Below are 17,334 nucleotides of genomic sequence, written 5' to 3'. Positions count from 1 at the left end.
GATTCCCATCCATAAGCTAATTCGTCAATTGGAGAGCCAAGGAGTGATCAGCAAGACCCATTCACCTTTCAATAGTCCCATATGGCCAGTGCGAAAGTCTAATGGCGAGTGGAGACTAACAGTGGACTATCGTGGCCTGAACGAAGTGACGCCACCACTGAGTGCTGCAGTGCCGGACATGCTGGAACTTCAGTACGAACTTGAGTTGAAGGCAGCCAAGTGGTACGCCACAATTGATATCGCTAATGCATTTTTCTCCATCCCTCTAGCAGCAGAGTGCAGGCCACAATTTGCCTTCACTTGGAGGGGAGTCCAATATACTTGGAATCGGCTGCCCCAGGGGTGGAAACACAGCCCTATCATTTGCCATGGGCTGATCCAGTCTGCGCTAGAGCAGGGGGAAGCTCCTGAACACCTGCAGTACATCGATGACATTATTGTGTGGGGTGACACAGCAGAGGAAGTTTTCGAGAAAGGGAAGAAAATAGTCCAAATCCTTCTGAAAGCCGGTTTTGCCATAAAACAAAATAAAGTCAAAGGACCTGCACGAGAGATCCAGTTTTTAGGAATAAAATGGCAAGATGGACGTCGTCAAATCCCAATGGATGTGATCAACAAAAGAACAGCTATGTCTCCACCAACTAACAAAAAAGAAACACAGACTTTTCTAGGTGTTGTGGGGTTTTGGAGAATGCACATCCCAAATTACAGTCTGATTGTAAACCCGCTCTACCAAGTAACCCGTAAGAAGAATGAGTTTGAATGGGGCCCTGAACAACGACAAGCCTTTGAACAAATCAAGCAGGAAATAGTCCATGCAGTAGCCCTTGGGCCAGTTCGAACAGGACCAGATGTAAAGAATGTGCTCTACACTGCAGCCGGGGAGAATGGCCCCACCTGGAGCCTCTGGCAGAAAGAACCTGGGGAAACTCGAGGTCGGCCTCTGGGGTTTTGGAGTCGGGGATACAGAGGATCTGAGGCCCGCTATACTCCAACTGAAAAGGAGATATTGGCAGCATATGAAGGAGTTCGATCTGCTTCGGAGGTGGTCGGTACTGAAGCGCAGCTCCTCCTAGCACCCCGATTGCCGGTACTAGGCTGGATGTTCAAGGGAAGGGTCCCCTCTACGCATCATGCAACTGATGCTACATGGAGCAAGTGGGTTGCACTGATTACTCAGCGGGCTCGAATAGGAAACCCCAGTCGCCCAGGAATATTGGAAGTGATCATGGACTGGCCAGAAGGCAAATACTTTGGGATATCATCAGAGGAGGAGGTGGGTCGTGCTGAAGAAGCCCCGCTGTACAACCAGTTACCAGAGAATGAAAAGAAATATGCCCTGTTCACTGATGGGTCCTGTCGTATTGTGGGGAAGCATCGGAGGATGGAAGGCTGCTGTATGGAGTCCTACGCGACGAGTTGCAGAAGCTGCTGAGGGAGAAGGTGAATCGAGTCAGTTTGCAGAAGTGAAAGCCATTCAGCTGGCTTTAGACATTGCTGAACGAGAAAAATGGCCAGTTCTCTATCTCTACACCGATTCATGGATGGTAGCAAATGCCCTGTGGGGATGGTTACAGCAATGGAAGCAAAACAACTGGCAGCGTAGGGGCAAACCCATCTGGGCTGCTGCATTGTGGCAAGATATTGCTGCTCGCGTAGAGAACCTGGCTGTGAAAGTACGCCACGTAGATGCTCATGTGCCCAAGAATCGGGCTACTGAAGAACATCAAAACAACCAGCAGGTGGATCAGGCTGCTAAGATTGAAGTAGCTCAGGTGGACCTGGATTGGCAGCATAAAGGTGAATTATTTATAGCCCGATGGGCCCATGACACCTCAGGCCATCAAGGTAGAGACGCAACATACAGATGGGCTCGTGATCGAGGGGTGGACCTGACCATGGACGCTATAGCACAGGTTATTCATGACTGTGAAACATGTGCTGCAATCAAGCAAGCCAAACGGTCAAAGCCTCTTTGGTATGGAGGACGGTGGCTGAAATATAAATATGGAGAGGCCTGGCAGATTGATTACATCACACTCCCTCAAACTCGCAATGGCAAGCGCCACGTACTTACAATGGTGGAAGCAACCACCGGATGGCTGGAAACATATCCTGTGCCTCATGCCACCGCCCGGAACACCATCCTGGGCCTTGAAAAGCAAGTCCTATGGCGACATGGCACCCCAGAAAGAATAGAGTCAGACAATGGGACTCACTTCCGAAACAACCTTATAGACACTTGGGCCAAAGAACATGGTATTGAATGGGTGTATCACATCCCCTATCATGCACCAGCCTCCGGGAAAGTTGAACGATACAATGGCCTGTTAAAGACTACCTTGAAAGCAATGGGCGCTGGGACGTTCAAAAACTGGGATACGCATTTGGCAAAGGCCACCTGGTTAGTCAATACTAGGGGATCTACCAACCGAGCTGGACCTGCCCAATCAAACCTGTTACGTACTGTAGATGGGGATAAAGTGCCTGTAGTGCATGTAAAAAATATGCTGGGTAAAACAGTCTGGGCTACTCCTGCCTCAGGAAAAGGCAAACCTATTCGTGGAATTGTTTTCGCTCAGGGACCGGGATACACTTGGTGGGTGATGCAAAAGAACGGAGAGGTCCGGTGTGTACCTCAAGGAGATTTAATACTGGGTGAGAATAGCCCATGAACTGAATTGTACCATGTTAAATAGTATATTATACTGTATGTTATCACTACCATGATTACTATAGGTGACTAATTAGAATGTATGGAAAAGAGTGTAACCTGAGCATGACATAAATGGTATGGAATAAGGGGTGGATAGATGTCCTGGTTTCAGTTAGAACAGAATTAATTTTCTTCCTAGTAGCTGGTGGAATGCTGTGTTTTGGCTTAGGATGAGAAGAGTGCTGATAACACCCCGATGCTTTAATTGTTGCAGAGCAGTGCTTATACTAAGCCAAGGACATCTCAGCCTTTTGCTCTGTCCTGCCAACGGGCAGGCTGGGGGTGCAGTAAGAGCTGGGAGGGGACAGACCCAGGACAGGTGACCCAAACTAGCCAAAGGGGTATTCCATACCATCTGACGTCATGCTAAACAATATATAGGGGTGGCTAGCCGGGGGGAGGGGGCCGGACTGCTCGGGGTTAGGCTGGGCATCGGTCAGCGAGTGGTGAGCAATTGCATTGTGCATCACTTGTTTGTACATACTATTATTACTTTCCTATTATCACCATTGTATTATTATTGTTATTATTTTATTATTATTTTGTTATTATTATTTTCCTGTCTTATTAAACTGTCTTTATCTCAACTCACGGGCTTCACTTTCCATTTCTCTCCCCCGTCCCAGAGAGGGAGGGGGGAGGGTGAGCGAACGGCTGCGTGGTGTTTAACTGCCGGCCGGGTTAAACCACGACATTACTGCATGGGATCAATCATGCACGAGGAAGAGAGATTCCTTTTGAAGCTCCTGCTTAGAATAACAGTAGGGAGCGCTTCAGAAAGCCCAATGGATGTAGCTGTAGGGGGAAGGAGCTGAGCCTAAAGCCTTCCTGCCTCCAGCAGCGGCAAATCCTGAGCTCAGTTCCCACCAAGGTATCAAAACATGTAGTGAGCCAAGCTGAGTGTGGTCTGGTTGTAAGGTTAGCAATGAATATGGTCAACTGCTGTCCTGCCGGGCGGGCTACCCTCCTGGTGCTGCAACCAGTGGGGACAACACGGTGCCAGTTCCACAGAGATGCTGACCAGCGTCAAGGCGCTTGACCTGGTCTGCATGAAGGCAATTTCACATCACGAAAAGCAAAGATTTCCTCCAGTGACTCCCGAGCCAGCTCTCAGGTTCTCCTCTGCACCAGCGCTAAGACTTTTAATCCTCAGCCTGGCAGGTGTTGACAAACTTTGTAATCCTCGTCATTTAAAAAGAAGAGGGGAAAAAAATGCTGTTTCTTCTTATGGAATTAAAGCCAATGTGTAAAGAAATCCCCATTAATAGGGCAAATAATAAAACAGAGGGTTAACTCCGGCAGGGTGTCAGGTGGCTGCTGCTTACAGAAACAAGGTGGATACTGATTAAGGAGGTATTGGGGAGGCATTGGGGAGGCAAGGACAATCCCCAGACATGGACTGTATATCTCGAAACAAGACACTGGAACTCATGATAAGGAAGCGGCAGACGGACAGAGAAACAAACGTAAGGACTATAAATCTCAAAATTGGACATTGGAATTCATTATAAAGATACAACAAACGGAAGAATTGGCAACAACCTGCTCTTGCAATTAAGAAATGTGCCAATTCATCAGATTCCTGACCAAAGGTGAAAAGTACACTGTGAGGAAGACTCGGGGTCTTCCTCCCAAAGACCCCTGCCCACAATTCTTGGGAGGCTCTACGCAGGTGCAAGGTGCCAAAAGGCTAATTAGCATGAGAAGCGAGGGAAGGCGGGGATAGGTAATGCATATGTATAGGCGCTTGTAGAATATTGATAGATTGATTGTATAAATTCAAGACTGCTTTCCGCTTTGGGTATGCATGATAGGTGGAGAGATCCCCCGTGCATCCAGCGCTGCAATAAAGAATATACCACTTAAAGGAATTTCAGCTTTGATCTTTGAATCAATCTGGCACCCCAGATGGGACTACCTCTCTGCCGGACCGCAGGCCCGCTGGGGACAGGACTCCCTAGGGTACCCCCGGGATTTCCCGGAGGGACTCCTCGACTCACCGGATCACTGCGGAGGCAGACAAGGACCCCATCATTGTAAGTGAGTATATTCTTTATTCTGGTTTGGTTTTCTGGTAGACCGGTCATCTGGGACTGTCCAGTAAGTCGGAAGGTGACTTCTGCAGGACAGTATTTGGTATATACTTTGTGGTTAGTACCACAAGTATATCTGGGGACCTTGAGGTCCATCTGTATCTGGAACTGTCTGTAAGTCGGAAGGTGATCTTCTGCGAGGCAGTGTTTGGTATATACTTTGTGGTAAGCACCATAAGTATATTTGGGGACCTTAAGGAAAGAGCTCGCTTTAAGGTCCATCTGGAATTGTGTTGTTTATTTCGGTTTTCTGACTCATGGAGTATGGTATTTAACTCTGGTTATTGTTACTGCGATTTTGGCTATTTTTCTGGTGGTAATAGTAGGTTCGTGGCATTGTTATAAGAAAGATATCGTTATGGTGTTACACAGTTCGGTTTTCTGACTTATCGCATGTGGAATTTGACTCTGACTATTGTTATTGTGATTTTAGCAATATTGCTGGTAATAGTAGCTTTGTGACATCGCTACTGAAAGATATTGCGTGCCTGTAATTTTGTGAGTGATACGTTTTTGTGATACGCTTTTGTAAGTAACACGTGTATTCTGAAAGTGTAAACTGGAAAATGGGGGGGCGAGTAAGCAGTGAAATTCCTAAGAAAAGTGCGTTAGGATGTGTTTTGAGTCACTGGAAGGATATTGGAGGATCTGCCGGTGGAAGTGTGAACAGGAAAACATTGATAAAATATTGTAATCAATGGTGGCCGCTTTATAAGCTGGAATGTGGAGAAAAGTGGCCCCTAAATGGAACTTTAAACTCTAATGTTTTGCTACAGTTAATGTTGGTTTTGAGAAGGAGAATAGGATGAAATGTTGTATACTGATGTTGTTTCAGCATCTTGGTGGGAAAAGGTACGGAATTAAGTTGGCCCCTGACTGAGCCTTTGATGTTGGCATTAGAGAAGTAGAGGCTGGAGAAAGATAAAGGAAGTGTTAAAAGGGTTGTTGAAAGTGTTAAAGGTGTTTGAAGTTGAATGAGCAGGGAAAGAGGATGTAGGAATGTTAATAGTTCTGCCTCTGCTCTAGGCAGAGATCTTAAAATCATGGGTGTTAGCCCTTCGGGGCAAATGGATCATGATGGGTCCGAGAGAGAGTTGTTATGGAAACAGAAAAACAGTTAACTCTTAAAACAACCTGAGTTCATGTGCGAGCTCAGATTACCGATGGGACCGCTCAGGGAACTGTGGACAACTGCATTCCCCTGACCGACCCCACTGAGACCCTAATCATCCCTAAAATTATGAACGGCTAAGTAAATACTAAAATCTGGATGAATTGGGAATTGAGAATATGCTTCCAACAAGGTCTAAAAGAAACCCCTATGGAATTTTTGGACCAACTCTGAAATGTAATGAAAATAAATAAATAAATAAATAAATAAAACAAAATGGTTTGGACCTGGCTTCGGAGGACAAATTGACTAGCCTTTTTCTAGGGTAATCATTGGTCCCTGATTTCAACAGGAATAACGGGGACCTGGGGAATCTACCCTAGCGGATCCTCCACTGATTATAATGAAGCTAGGGGAGGAATGGAAGTGAAATTTCTTATTGATATGGGGCAACGTATTCAGTTCTAAATCAAGCATTAATGCCTTCACAGAATTATTATATTAGGGTAAAAGGTGTGTTGTGGTTTAACCCGGCTGGCAGCTAAACACCACGCAGCCGTTCGCTCCCCCTCCCCCTCCCTCTCTGAGACGGGGGAGAGAAATGGAAAGTGAAGCCCGTGAGTTGAGATAAAGACAGTTTAATAAGACAAAATAATAATAATAATAATAATAATAATAATAGTAATAGTAATAATACAATGATGATAATAGTACCACTACTAATAATATGTACAAACAAGTGATGCACAATGCAATTGCTCACCACTCGCTGACCAATGCCCAGCCTAACCCCGAGCAGTCCGGCCCCCTCCCCCCGGCTAGCCACCCCTATATATTGTTTAGCATGACGTCAGATGGTATGGAATACCCCTTTGGCTAGTTTGGGTCACCTGTCCTGGGTCTGTCCCTTCCCAGCTCTTACTGCACCCCCAGCCTGCCTGTTGGCAGGACAGAGCAAGAAGCTGAGATGTCCTTGGCTTGGTATAAGCACTGCTCTGCAACAATTAAAACATCGGGGTGTTATCAGCACTCTTCTCATCCTAAGAAAAAAATTAACTCTATTCTAACTGAAACCAGGACAAGGTGTAACCGAAAAGGCTTATTTTTGTGAACCTTTGAAGTACAAGTTAGGGAAACAATGGGGCATACACAGATTTTTATATACGCCTAACTCTTCATGGGCACTCTTAGGTAGAGATTTATTAGAGCAATTAGGAGCAGAAATTGTCGTTGAAAAAGGGAAAATGAAATTAAGAATAGGAGAAGAACAACTAACAAATGTGTTAAGCTTGGCACTCATACAAACTGACCCTAAAAGTGAAATACCTTTAGAGATCACAGATCAATATGTCCAGGAGTTTGGGCTACCGAAGTCCCTGGAAGAGCAAAAAAATGTGACCTTAATAATTATTAAATTAAAGCCAGGAGAGAAACCCGTTAAGGTTAAGTAATATCCTTTGAGGATAGAAGATAGGAAAGGAATTAAAGAGATAATTGATAAATGTTTACAGTATGGATTATTGATTGAATGTGAATCAGAATACAATACACCCATATTGCCAATTAAAAAGGCAGATGAAAAAAGCTATAGGTTAGTTCAGGATTTGAGGGCCATAAGTAAAATCACTGAGGATATACATCCAGTAGTGGCAAACCCTTATACTTTGCCGACTAAATTAAAGAATAGTCAAGTCTGGTTTACCGTACTGGATTTAAAAGACGCCTTCTTCTGCCTAGGCTTAGCCACAGAAAGCCAAAACCTATTTGCCTTTGAATGGGAAAATCCCAATTCAGGCAGAAAGACGCAGCTTACGTGGACATTACTACCTCAAGGATTCAAGAATAGCCCCACTATTTTTGGAAACCAATTAGCAAGGGAACTCGAAACATGGATGCCTCCGGACACTGAAGGTGCTTTGTTCCAATATGTAGATGATCTCTTAATAGCTACCGAGACTAAAGGGAGCTGTATTCAATGGACTATAAGTTTTCTTAATTTTCTGGGTTTAAAATGGATATCAAGTCTCTTGACAGAAAGTCCAGCTGGCTCAACAAAGTGTGACCTATCTGGGATTTGAAATTTCGGGAGGACAACGAGAACTAGGAACTGAACATAAGGAAGTCATTTGCCGGACTCCAGAACCTCAAACGGTAAAGGAGCTACAAACCTTTTTAGGAATGACAGGTTGGTGTCGCCTTTGGATTTATAATTATGGACGATTGGTAAAGCCTCTATATGAATTGATAAAGAGTAATCAGTCAAAGCTAGTCTGGACTGGAGAAGCACGAAACGCCTTTAAAAAAACTTAAACAAGAATTGATGCAAGCTCCAGCTTTGGGATTACCGGATCTCTCGAAACCCTTTTGGTTGTTTTCTCATGAGAGACAAGGGATAGCTTTGGGAGTACTAGCACAAAGACTGGGTCCCTATAAACGAGCAGTAGCTTACTTCTCTAAACAATTAGATGAAGTAAGTGAAGGATGGCCCGGATGCCTTCGAGCTGTTGCAGCTGTTGTTATCAATATACAAGAAGCTCGGAAGTTTACAATGGGACAGAAAATGACAGTGTTAGTCTCCCATACGGTCTCAACAGTTTTGGAACAAAAAGGAAATCATTGGCTTTCACCACAAAGATTTTTAAAATATCAAGCAATATTAGTAGAACAAGATGATGTGGAAATTGTGGTCACTAACGTCGTAAATCCAGCTTCTTTCCTTAGCGGAACTCTGAATGAACCTATAACTCATGATTGTATAGAAACAATAGAGACTGTGTATTCTAGTCGACCCGATCTTAAGGAAGAACCTTTAGAAGATGCTGATGAATCTTGGTATACTGATGGGAGCAGCTTTGTGAAACAAGGACAACGTAAGGCAGGGTACGCCATTACAACCACTCAACAGGTAATCAAGTCCAAACCATTACCCCCTGGGACGTCCACCCAGAAAGCAGAGATAATTGCTCTTACACGAGCACTGGAACTAGCAGCAGGAAGGAAAATAAGTATTTGGACAGACTCTAAATATGCATTCGGCGTGGTACATGCTCATGGAGCGATATGGAAAGAACGTGGATTGCTGACTGCTCAGGGAAAACAAAAAGAAAACATGCTGAAGAAATTTTAAAATTGTTACAGGCTGTAAAACAATCAGAAAAGGTAGCTATCATGCATTGTCAAGGACACCAAAAGGGAAACTCTGATTTTGAAATTGGAAATCGATTGGCAGATCAGGAGGCTAAACAGGCAGCTGAAATAACTGAGGTGAAGGCATTGTCTTTAATACCAGACGGTAAAATCCAAACTATATATATGAACCAAAAAGCCAAATTATACAAAAGAAGACTTAAAATTAATTGAAGATTTGAAAGGTAAAATGAAACCAGATAGATGAGTATATTTAAAAGATAACTGTGTAATAATACCCTCTAATTTGATATGGCCCATACTTCTTACAGAACACAATAAAACACATCGGGGAGCTGACACATTGCATAAGAGCATGAGTCAGATATTAGTGGGATGAAATTTATACACAACAATAAAACAAGTAACTTAACAATGTAGCATCTGTTTACGTAATATCCCCAATACCAGGAATAGAATAAAATTTGGAATAATTGGTAAAGGAAATTATCTGGGACAACAGTGGTAAATTGATTTTTTCAGAACTCCCTAGAAAAGGGGGGTTTTGTTACTTACTGGTTCTGACTGACATGATTTCAGGAAGGCCTGAAGCCTTTCCCTGTCGAACAAACAAAGCAAGAAGAAGTGGTTAAAGTCTTGTTAAATGAAATAATACCATGCTTTGGGATTCTAGTAGCAATGTCTTCTGATAGAGTTTCACATTTTTGTGTGTGTCGTGGTTTAACCCGGCCGGCAGCTAAACACCACGCAGCCGTTCGCTCACCCTCCCCCCTCCCTCTCTGGGACGGGGGAGAGAAATGGAGAGTGAAGCCCGTGAGTTGAGATAAAGACAGTTTAGTAAGACAGGAAAATAATAATAACAAAAATAATAATAACAATAATAATAATAATGATACAATGGTGATAATACGAAAGTAATAGTATGTACAAACAAGTGATGCACAATGCAATTGCTCACCACTCGCTGACCGATGCCCAGCCTCACCCCGAGCAGTCCGGCCCCCTCCCCCCGGCTAGCCACCCCTATATATTGTTTAGCATGACGTCAGATGGTATGGAATACCCCTTTGGCTAGTTTGGGTCACCTGTCCTGGGTCTGTCCCCTCCCAGCTCTTACTGCACCCCCAGCCTGCCCGTTGGCAGGACAGAGCAAAAGGCTGAGATGTCCTTGGCTTAGTATAAGCACTGCTCTGCAACAATTAAAGCATCGGGGTGTTATCAGCACTCTTCTCATCCTAAGCCAAAACACAGCATTCCACCAGCTACTAGGAAGAAAATTAATTCTGTGCTAACTGAAACCAGGACAGTGTGCAAGTGGTACAACAGATAAGTAAGATTCTAAAGATATTCTAAAGACAACTGCATACTCTTTATAGACCGCAGGCAAGTGGACAGGTAGAAAAAATGAAACATTTAATTAAACACTAAAATCGGACAAGAATCTAATTTGTCATGACCTCAATCCCTCCCTTTAGCATTACTTAGAATTTGAGTTAAACCTAGAATAAAAGGGAATTTGAGTCCCTTTGAAATCTTATATGGAAGGCCGTATCCATTTCTATTTAGTGGAGAGGATCGAACACAGTTAGGATTAGAATATTCATATGCATATATAACTGAACTTCAGAAATAATTAAATAAAGTACATAAATTTGTTCTCAGGACCTGGGCTAGACGGTTGGATCAACCAATCCACCCTTTTAAGCTCAGGGATTATATATATAAAGACTTTTTCAGGACAACCCCTAGAGGAAAAACGGAAGGAAAGTGGACAGGACCATACCAGGTATTACTGACAACACACACCGCCATTAAGATTAAGGAGCAAGCAGCTTGGATCCACGATTCAAGGGTGAAGAAGGCCCTGGTGAGGATATGGACCACCACTCCAATTGGACCAACAAAATTATGGTTTTCCAGATCCTAATGATTGCAGGGGTGTGGTTCTCAGATTCGGGGTGGGCAGTTTGGGACGAGAACTTACACCTGACCTTAATACAAACTGTATCTCAAGTGATTAATAAGACGAACTGTTGGGTATGCACCCATCTGCCACAGCATGGGAATAAGGGTGTATCGTTAATCAGGATTCCCTTGCCTGCAAACTTACCTTGGACTAATTTGTGGGAAAACACATCTTGGGGTCAAAAATATGAAGAAGTTTTGGAACTAGAAGTTAGTAGCTTCGTGCCATTGGAATCTTACTATGTATGTGTACAAAGGCGTAACCCGCCTAAGGGTATGGGAAAACAGGATTGTATAAATACGGGTACTACTTATGTGGGAAATCAGACATCTTGTAATCAAACAATTGATATTAGTACAACTAGCAGTTGGGCAAATTCAACCAGCTGGCCAGTTCCAGAAGGAAAAGGGTGGTATTGGTTATGCAATGATACAGCCTGTAAGGTCTTGCCCGAGAATTGGAAGGGAACTTGCACTCTTGGAGCAGTAGTCCCCAATTTGACCATACATGATGTAGCGCCTCGAGGTTATTTGAGAAATCATATCCGGAGAATTAGACAAAAAATTAACAATCCATTGATAGAGAGACACACTGCTTTTCATAGTTTTGTTCGATGGTTTATCCCATGGTTAGGAGTGAATGAATTGGAAAAGGCGATAGTTAATATTTCTGCAATTATAGAGAAGTTAGAAAACAAACCTCTGGATGCTATAAAGGCTCAACAAGAAGAGATATCTAGTTTATCACAGGTAGTATTACAAAATCGGATGGCCCTAGACTTGTTACTGGCCGCTCAAGGGGGAGTCTGTACAGTAATAAATACAAGTTGTTGTATGTATGTAGATCAGAGTGGAAGGATCTCTACCGACCTGGAAGAAATATGGAAGCAGACAAGGGTCCTACATGAGATCAGTAAAGATGATCTTTCATGGAGTTTTAGTGAAATATGGAATAAGTTAACCTCCTGGTTGCCCAATTTCCAATGTTTGAAACAAGTGTTCATTGCTCTATAACATTAGTAGTGTTAGGAATATTTGTGTGCATGTTGTTTAGATGCCTGCTTTGTTTTGTTACTGTAAATAATGAAAGTATCTGATGCAAAAGAATTTGCATGGGAAAAGAAAAGGGGGGATTGATTAAGGAGGTATTGGGGAGGCATTGGGGAGGCAAGGACAATCCCCAGACAAGGACTGTATATCTCGAAACAAGACACTGGAACTCATGATAAGGAAGCGGCAGACGGACAGAGAAACAAATGGAAGGACTATAAATCTCAAAATTGGGCATTGGAATTCATTATAAAGATACAACAAACGGAAGAATTGGCAACAACCAGCTCTCGCAATTAAGAAACGTGCCAATTCATCAGATTCCTGACCAAAGGTGAAAAGTACACTGTGAGGAAGACTCGGGGTCTTCCTCCCAAAGACCCCTGCCCACGTCCCAAAGACCCCTGCCCACAATTCTTGGGAGGCTCTACGCAGGTGCAAGGTGCCAAAAGGCTAATTAGCATGAGAAGCGAGGGAAGGCGGGGATAGGTAATGCATATGTATAGGCGCTTGTAGAATATTGATAGATTGATTGTATAAATTCAAGACTGCTTTCCGCTTTGGGTATGCACGATAGGTGGAGAGATCCCCCGTGCATCCAGCGCTGCAATAAAGAATATACCACTTAAAGGAATTTCGGCTTCGATCTTTGAATCAATACTTTATTATTATTTTTTTTTTTATAAAGGCGGGAGGAGTTGTGGAGATGTGGGTAGTGCTTAGGTCCAGCAGGAAACTCGTGCATGTCAGTGGGACGCTAGAGACTGAGGAGGGGATGAATTTTTAACGCAGCCTGTCCACAGAGATATCACACCATTTGGGGACAGCCCAGTGGCCTCCATTTGAGCAAAGTGCCTGGAACTTGCAGAAAAGCGAGAGGGGCACACCTCCAGCAAGCCGCGGGGCAACCGCCTTACGGCTTACAAAATTAAATCAATCAATCCAAAAGAATAAGTTACAGCTCGTGTCTCAAACTCTGCAGCCTGCGCGTCTTCAGGGCTGCTCCCAGCTACTTTCTGAGGGACCCTTTGCAAACTCAGTTCCTAAAGCCCTGTCAGGGAGCCCCAGCGGCCGCCCCGCGCATGCGTCACAGCCTCGCCCCTCCCCTCCCCGCACTGTGGCAACGGCTCCTGCGCATTCAGCGGGGGCGTGCGCAGTGTGCGCAGTGTGCGCAGTGTGCGTAGCGCGCTGCGTGCGCGGCGTTCCTCGGGCGCGGCCGGTGCCCCGCCTGGAGCTGTTTGTTTGTGCCGCTGCGGCGGCGCGGCGCGGCACGGGAGCGGAGCGGAGCGGAGCCCGGCCGGGCTCGGCGCTGCTGCGGTCGCCATGTTGAGGCGCAGCAAGGCCGAGGTGGAGCGCTGTGTCGCCTCCGTGCAGGCCTCTGCGGCTTCTCGGAGAGAGGTGAGCGAGGCCTCGCCGCTTCCCTTGGCCGGCGGGGGGGGAGGCGGAGGGGGTCCCGGTGGGGTCCCGGTGGGGTCCCGGGTGGGGTGGGGGGCTAGGGGGGTGGCCGGCGTCGTGAGGGGAGGGTTGGGGCTGCCCCTGCCCCTGCCCCTGCCCCTGCCCCTGCCCCGCGGCGCCTCACGGACAGGAGGGGTTTTATAGCAGGGCTTTCCTCGGGGCCGGAGCGAGGGAGAGGTACTTTCCTTCACAAACGAAGCACCGCGCCGCCTTCAAGTTTCAGTGTCCTTTCCGTGCGGCGCCGTGGAGGTTTCTGGCCGGCCGCTCGCTGAAGCGACAGCGCCGAGCGAGGGGGGCTGGGGGCGCACAGCTCCGCTCCCTGTCAGCCAGCGGGCCCGGGGGTGACAAACGCCACCCGTGCCCATTTTAGCTGGGAAACGCTCAGCCGCCTGATGCGATTCAGCGGGCCCTAATCCTGAAAGATCCCGGCCTGCCGCTCGGAGTTGCTTTGAAGCGGCGTGAATGTGCCCGAGCTAAGCGTGATCCGGTAGGGACTGCGTGCAGGGGCTGTGCCTTTGGTTGGTGCCTTTCCCAGCAGCAGCAGCAGCAGCAGCAAAGCTGTCCTGTGACTTTGTGGGTTCGACTTGGGCACTGTTTGGGCTAGACAGCGTCAAGTGCATCGCCGCCAGGTGCACAGATACGTTCCCACAGTGTTGATACTCCCCGGTGGCCTCGACACAAAATATTTCCTCTCCTCTTCTTGTGCTCAAGGCCACCGGACGCGTTTAGTTTTGACTTTCGAGCGATGCTTACAGCTGACTGTGTAGCACAGTCCACCGAGGGAATAGTTACTGGTTTCCTTGTTGTGTTGATTTCGGAGGGAAGGGTCTGCCAAGGCTGCAAGCGTTTCTTTTGAGGTTGCTTTTCATCCCTGTCCGCAAGGTGTCAAGCGTGAGTCCGCTCTGGCGTGTCAGTGATACCTGAAAAGATGGACCGAAAACGCGGAGGCCTGTTTTCATTGAAATTCGCTTAAAGTTTTACATAGATCACTTGGGGGTGGGGGAGGGGTGGGGAGTAGCAATTTGAGTGTATTTCGAATGCAGACCGTTGATTCATGTTTTGCGTCGTTGGGCCTAACTACCTCCAGTAGTTTGGAGTTCACAGACAAAACCTGCTTTTTGATCCGATGTTGGGAGCTCGGATTTTAAATACATATTTAAAAATAGCTTCTACCTTGAAGTTTTTGCTTGTGACTTTGTAGTTCTCTAGCTCTTTCCTTTGACTCATTTCCTCCTGCCCGTGCTTCTCCCATCTTGCCCTCTTGCTTGCTCAGTTTTCTGTTTTGCTTTTTCTCGCTTTCGTTTCCTTGTTTTATTCCTCCTTAAATACCTTTCGTCTTTCATCCCCAGAACAAGTGTGTTCAAGCTATCTCAGACTGATGACATCAGAAATAAATTACTGTATTGATGCATTTTGTATATAAACTGAGAGTAGGTGGGATTTCTTAGGTGGGAAGAAAACATTTTACCTATCTTGAAACAGTTGTGAGTGATATGTACTAGACCAGGACTAAGTACCATCTTTTTTGTTTACTCTGTCAGATTTTAGGGGTTCTTTTTGCAACATTGTTACATTGGGGGAAAAAAACAGGCTGTACTTTAAATGTAGCAGACTCTCTTCTTCTACTTCTTCTACACTCTTCAGTAAGAAGTGGTTGTGAAATGTCACAAGTATTAAGGCTTGTTGCTTGCTTCACCAGTAACCTCAATTTCACGTTTGTAGCCTTGGCCAGTTACAGGAAAAGCATTGTTTTCCAAATCCCACATCTTTCAAAAACAAAACTTTGGTTATGAGGAGCGGACTGGAGCTGATAACTAGTTATCAAATTCAGTCTCTCAAAAAGTATCCCCATAATTTCTGAAGGCATAGGAGATCGGTATCTGCTCACGTATACCTTCCCTTCGTTCCTAAAAGTCTTCCAAATATTCAGTAGGAGGTATAATGACTTAAAACAGGTAAAATAAACTGAATTCCTTACATGCTACAAGAATGCTTTTGCATAATGCTACATCCCTCAAGGCAGGGCACAATCGTTTCCAAATTCAGAAATGGATAGCAATATACAAATGGCTTGTCATCAGAGAGAAAAACTCTCCAGTCTTGACTGGGTATTAAGTGAACCTGAAGTATGACTCTCGTTGTTCTTTTCTTTAAACTTTCTGCACAAAAGCAGGAAAGTTCTGATCAGTGGTACCATGACTTTTTCTGGGTGGTCAGTTTTGTGCCTGCAGGGACTAAGTGAGAATAGAGATAATCGTGGTTGCCAGTTGTAAGGGCCGAGTGAAGCAGGAAGCAGAAAGTGGGAATGACCCGCTTAGAGTAGTTGCCATGTGGAACAAAGATAAAATGCTGTGTTCAGGATAAACGAGGAACATTCCAGTAATGCTTTGTTACCACGAGCAAATCTGCTGAAGGTGGAAAGCCTTATATCCAAGTAACTATAGTACTTGTGATAACTAAGAATGAGGTTTTACCTGTGTTTTTTGAACAAAACCTCTTATTTTGGAAAGAATGTAACTGTGCTATTGGTCGATGTTCTTGAACATCACGATGTTCATGATGATCTTGTTCTTTGGGACTTGAAAGTAAACGCTGTGCTTTTTTTTTAAGGGAGGTGATGTAACTAACCATGATGGAACAGGTGGACGGTCAATTTATGGAGATGCATTTGAAGAAGAGAGCTTTGAAGTGAAGCACACGGGTCCTGGATTGCTGTCGATGGCAAATAGGGGTCGGGCTACGAATAACTCTCAGTTCTTCACAACACTCAAAACAGTAGAAGCCTTGGACTTTAAACACGTGGTGTTTGGTTTTGTGACAGATGGAACGGATGTTGTGAAAAAGCTCGAATCCTTTGGTTCTCCCAACGGGTTAGTAAGTGGAAGAGTTGTCATTACAGACTGTGGGCAAATAGAGAATTCTGGCTTTTGAGTATACAGATGTTCTAGCAGTATAAATCAGTATTTAGATGTTATTGATTAATTATTTCCACTTCCTTAAAAAGGACACTTCTGATGTATAAATGTAAAATTGCAGCTTATGGTTGTTTTTTATGTGTTCTAATTGATTTTTTTTGCATGTTAAATAAGTTCAGACACTGGCATATTTTGGGTGTATTTGTGTTATGACATATTTGTATGGAATGTCAAATTTTACAAATTAAATCTTAGTCTTGTCAAAATAACTATTGTCTTCACTTTGGCTTGCTGAAGAGCAATTTGCATCGCGTTGTGTACTTATTTTGAACATGCTAATTGATGTTGATGGTCAGTAGACTGAAGGCCTTTGAAATGTCATTCTTCCTCTGATGAGCAGTGAGGAAGCTGAGGCAGCTGGGCAGGTGCTGGTCAGGTGGATGCTGTTTTGTGCTGTCTGCAGGCTCTTGGGCACTTGAGGACTTTGAAAGGTAAAGAGCAGTTCTTATGTGCAGTCTGCCACAGGATTTAGTTCATACTTGCTCGGGAGATTACCTTCCAGACCCAAGTTGTTTTTGTACATGGTATGTTAAAGTGGCTGGTAACTTTTCGTGACAACCATCTCCTGGAGTGTTATCTGGGAAGCTGTGGTGCAGAGGGGGAACGTGCATGGGTAAGTTCTTTTTAACTTCTCTCTTACAGCTCGGCGCCAGGACTATCAGTATTTTTTTCAGAACAGCCGACTTGCTGTTCATTTATGCAGTTAGAGATGACTATAGACATCACATGTTTCTGTCACGCGCTATATCTTCATATCATGCTTTACTTCTGAGGCTAGCGAGAGCAACCCTTCCCTCAGCCTCTCCAGGGAACGCTGCTTAC

At 44.9% G+C, this 17,334-nt stretch overlaps 1 protein-coding gene across 1 annotated transcript; it reads left to right on the top strand.

Moving 5' to 3' along the window:
- Positions 1–13,232: 13,232 nt before the first annotated feature.
- Positions 13,233–16,721, top strand: LOC119714653 (peptidyl-prolyl cis-trans isomerase-like). Its single transcript, XM_072035175.1, has 2 exons — positions 13,233–13,480; positions 16,148–16,721. The coding sequence occupies exons 1-2, from the start codon at positions 13,406–13,408 to the stop codon at positions 16,466–16,468; spliced, it is 396 nt and encodes a 131-aa protein (XP_071891276.1). The 5' UTR covers positions 13,233–13,405; the 3' UTR covers positions 16,469–16,721.
- The last annotated feature ends 613 nt before the right edge of the window (positions 16,722–17,334 follow it).

This window comes from Anas platyrhynchos, chromosome 3 (genome assembly GCF_047663525.1).
Source record: "Anas platyrhynchos isolate ZD024472 breed Pekin duck chromosome 3, IASCAAS_PekinDuck_T2T, whole genome shotgun sequence".
Classification (NCBI taxonomy): Eukaryota; Metazoa; Chordata; class Aves; order Anseriformes; family Anatidae; genus Anas; species Anas platyrhynchos.
Note: the sequence above shows the minus strand (reverse complement) of the source record. Positions and strands in the feature narration are given on the sequence as shown.

Coding starts and splice junctions, on each gene's coding strand:
- LOC119714653 (XM_072035175.1), top strand. CDS start 13,406: ATGTTGAGGCGCAGCAAGGCCGAGGTGGAGCGCTGTGTCGCCTCCGTG. Junction 13,481..16,147: donor CTGCGGCTTCTCGGAGAGAG/GTGAGCGAGGCC, acceptor TTTTTTTTTAAG/GGAGGTGATGTAACTAACCA.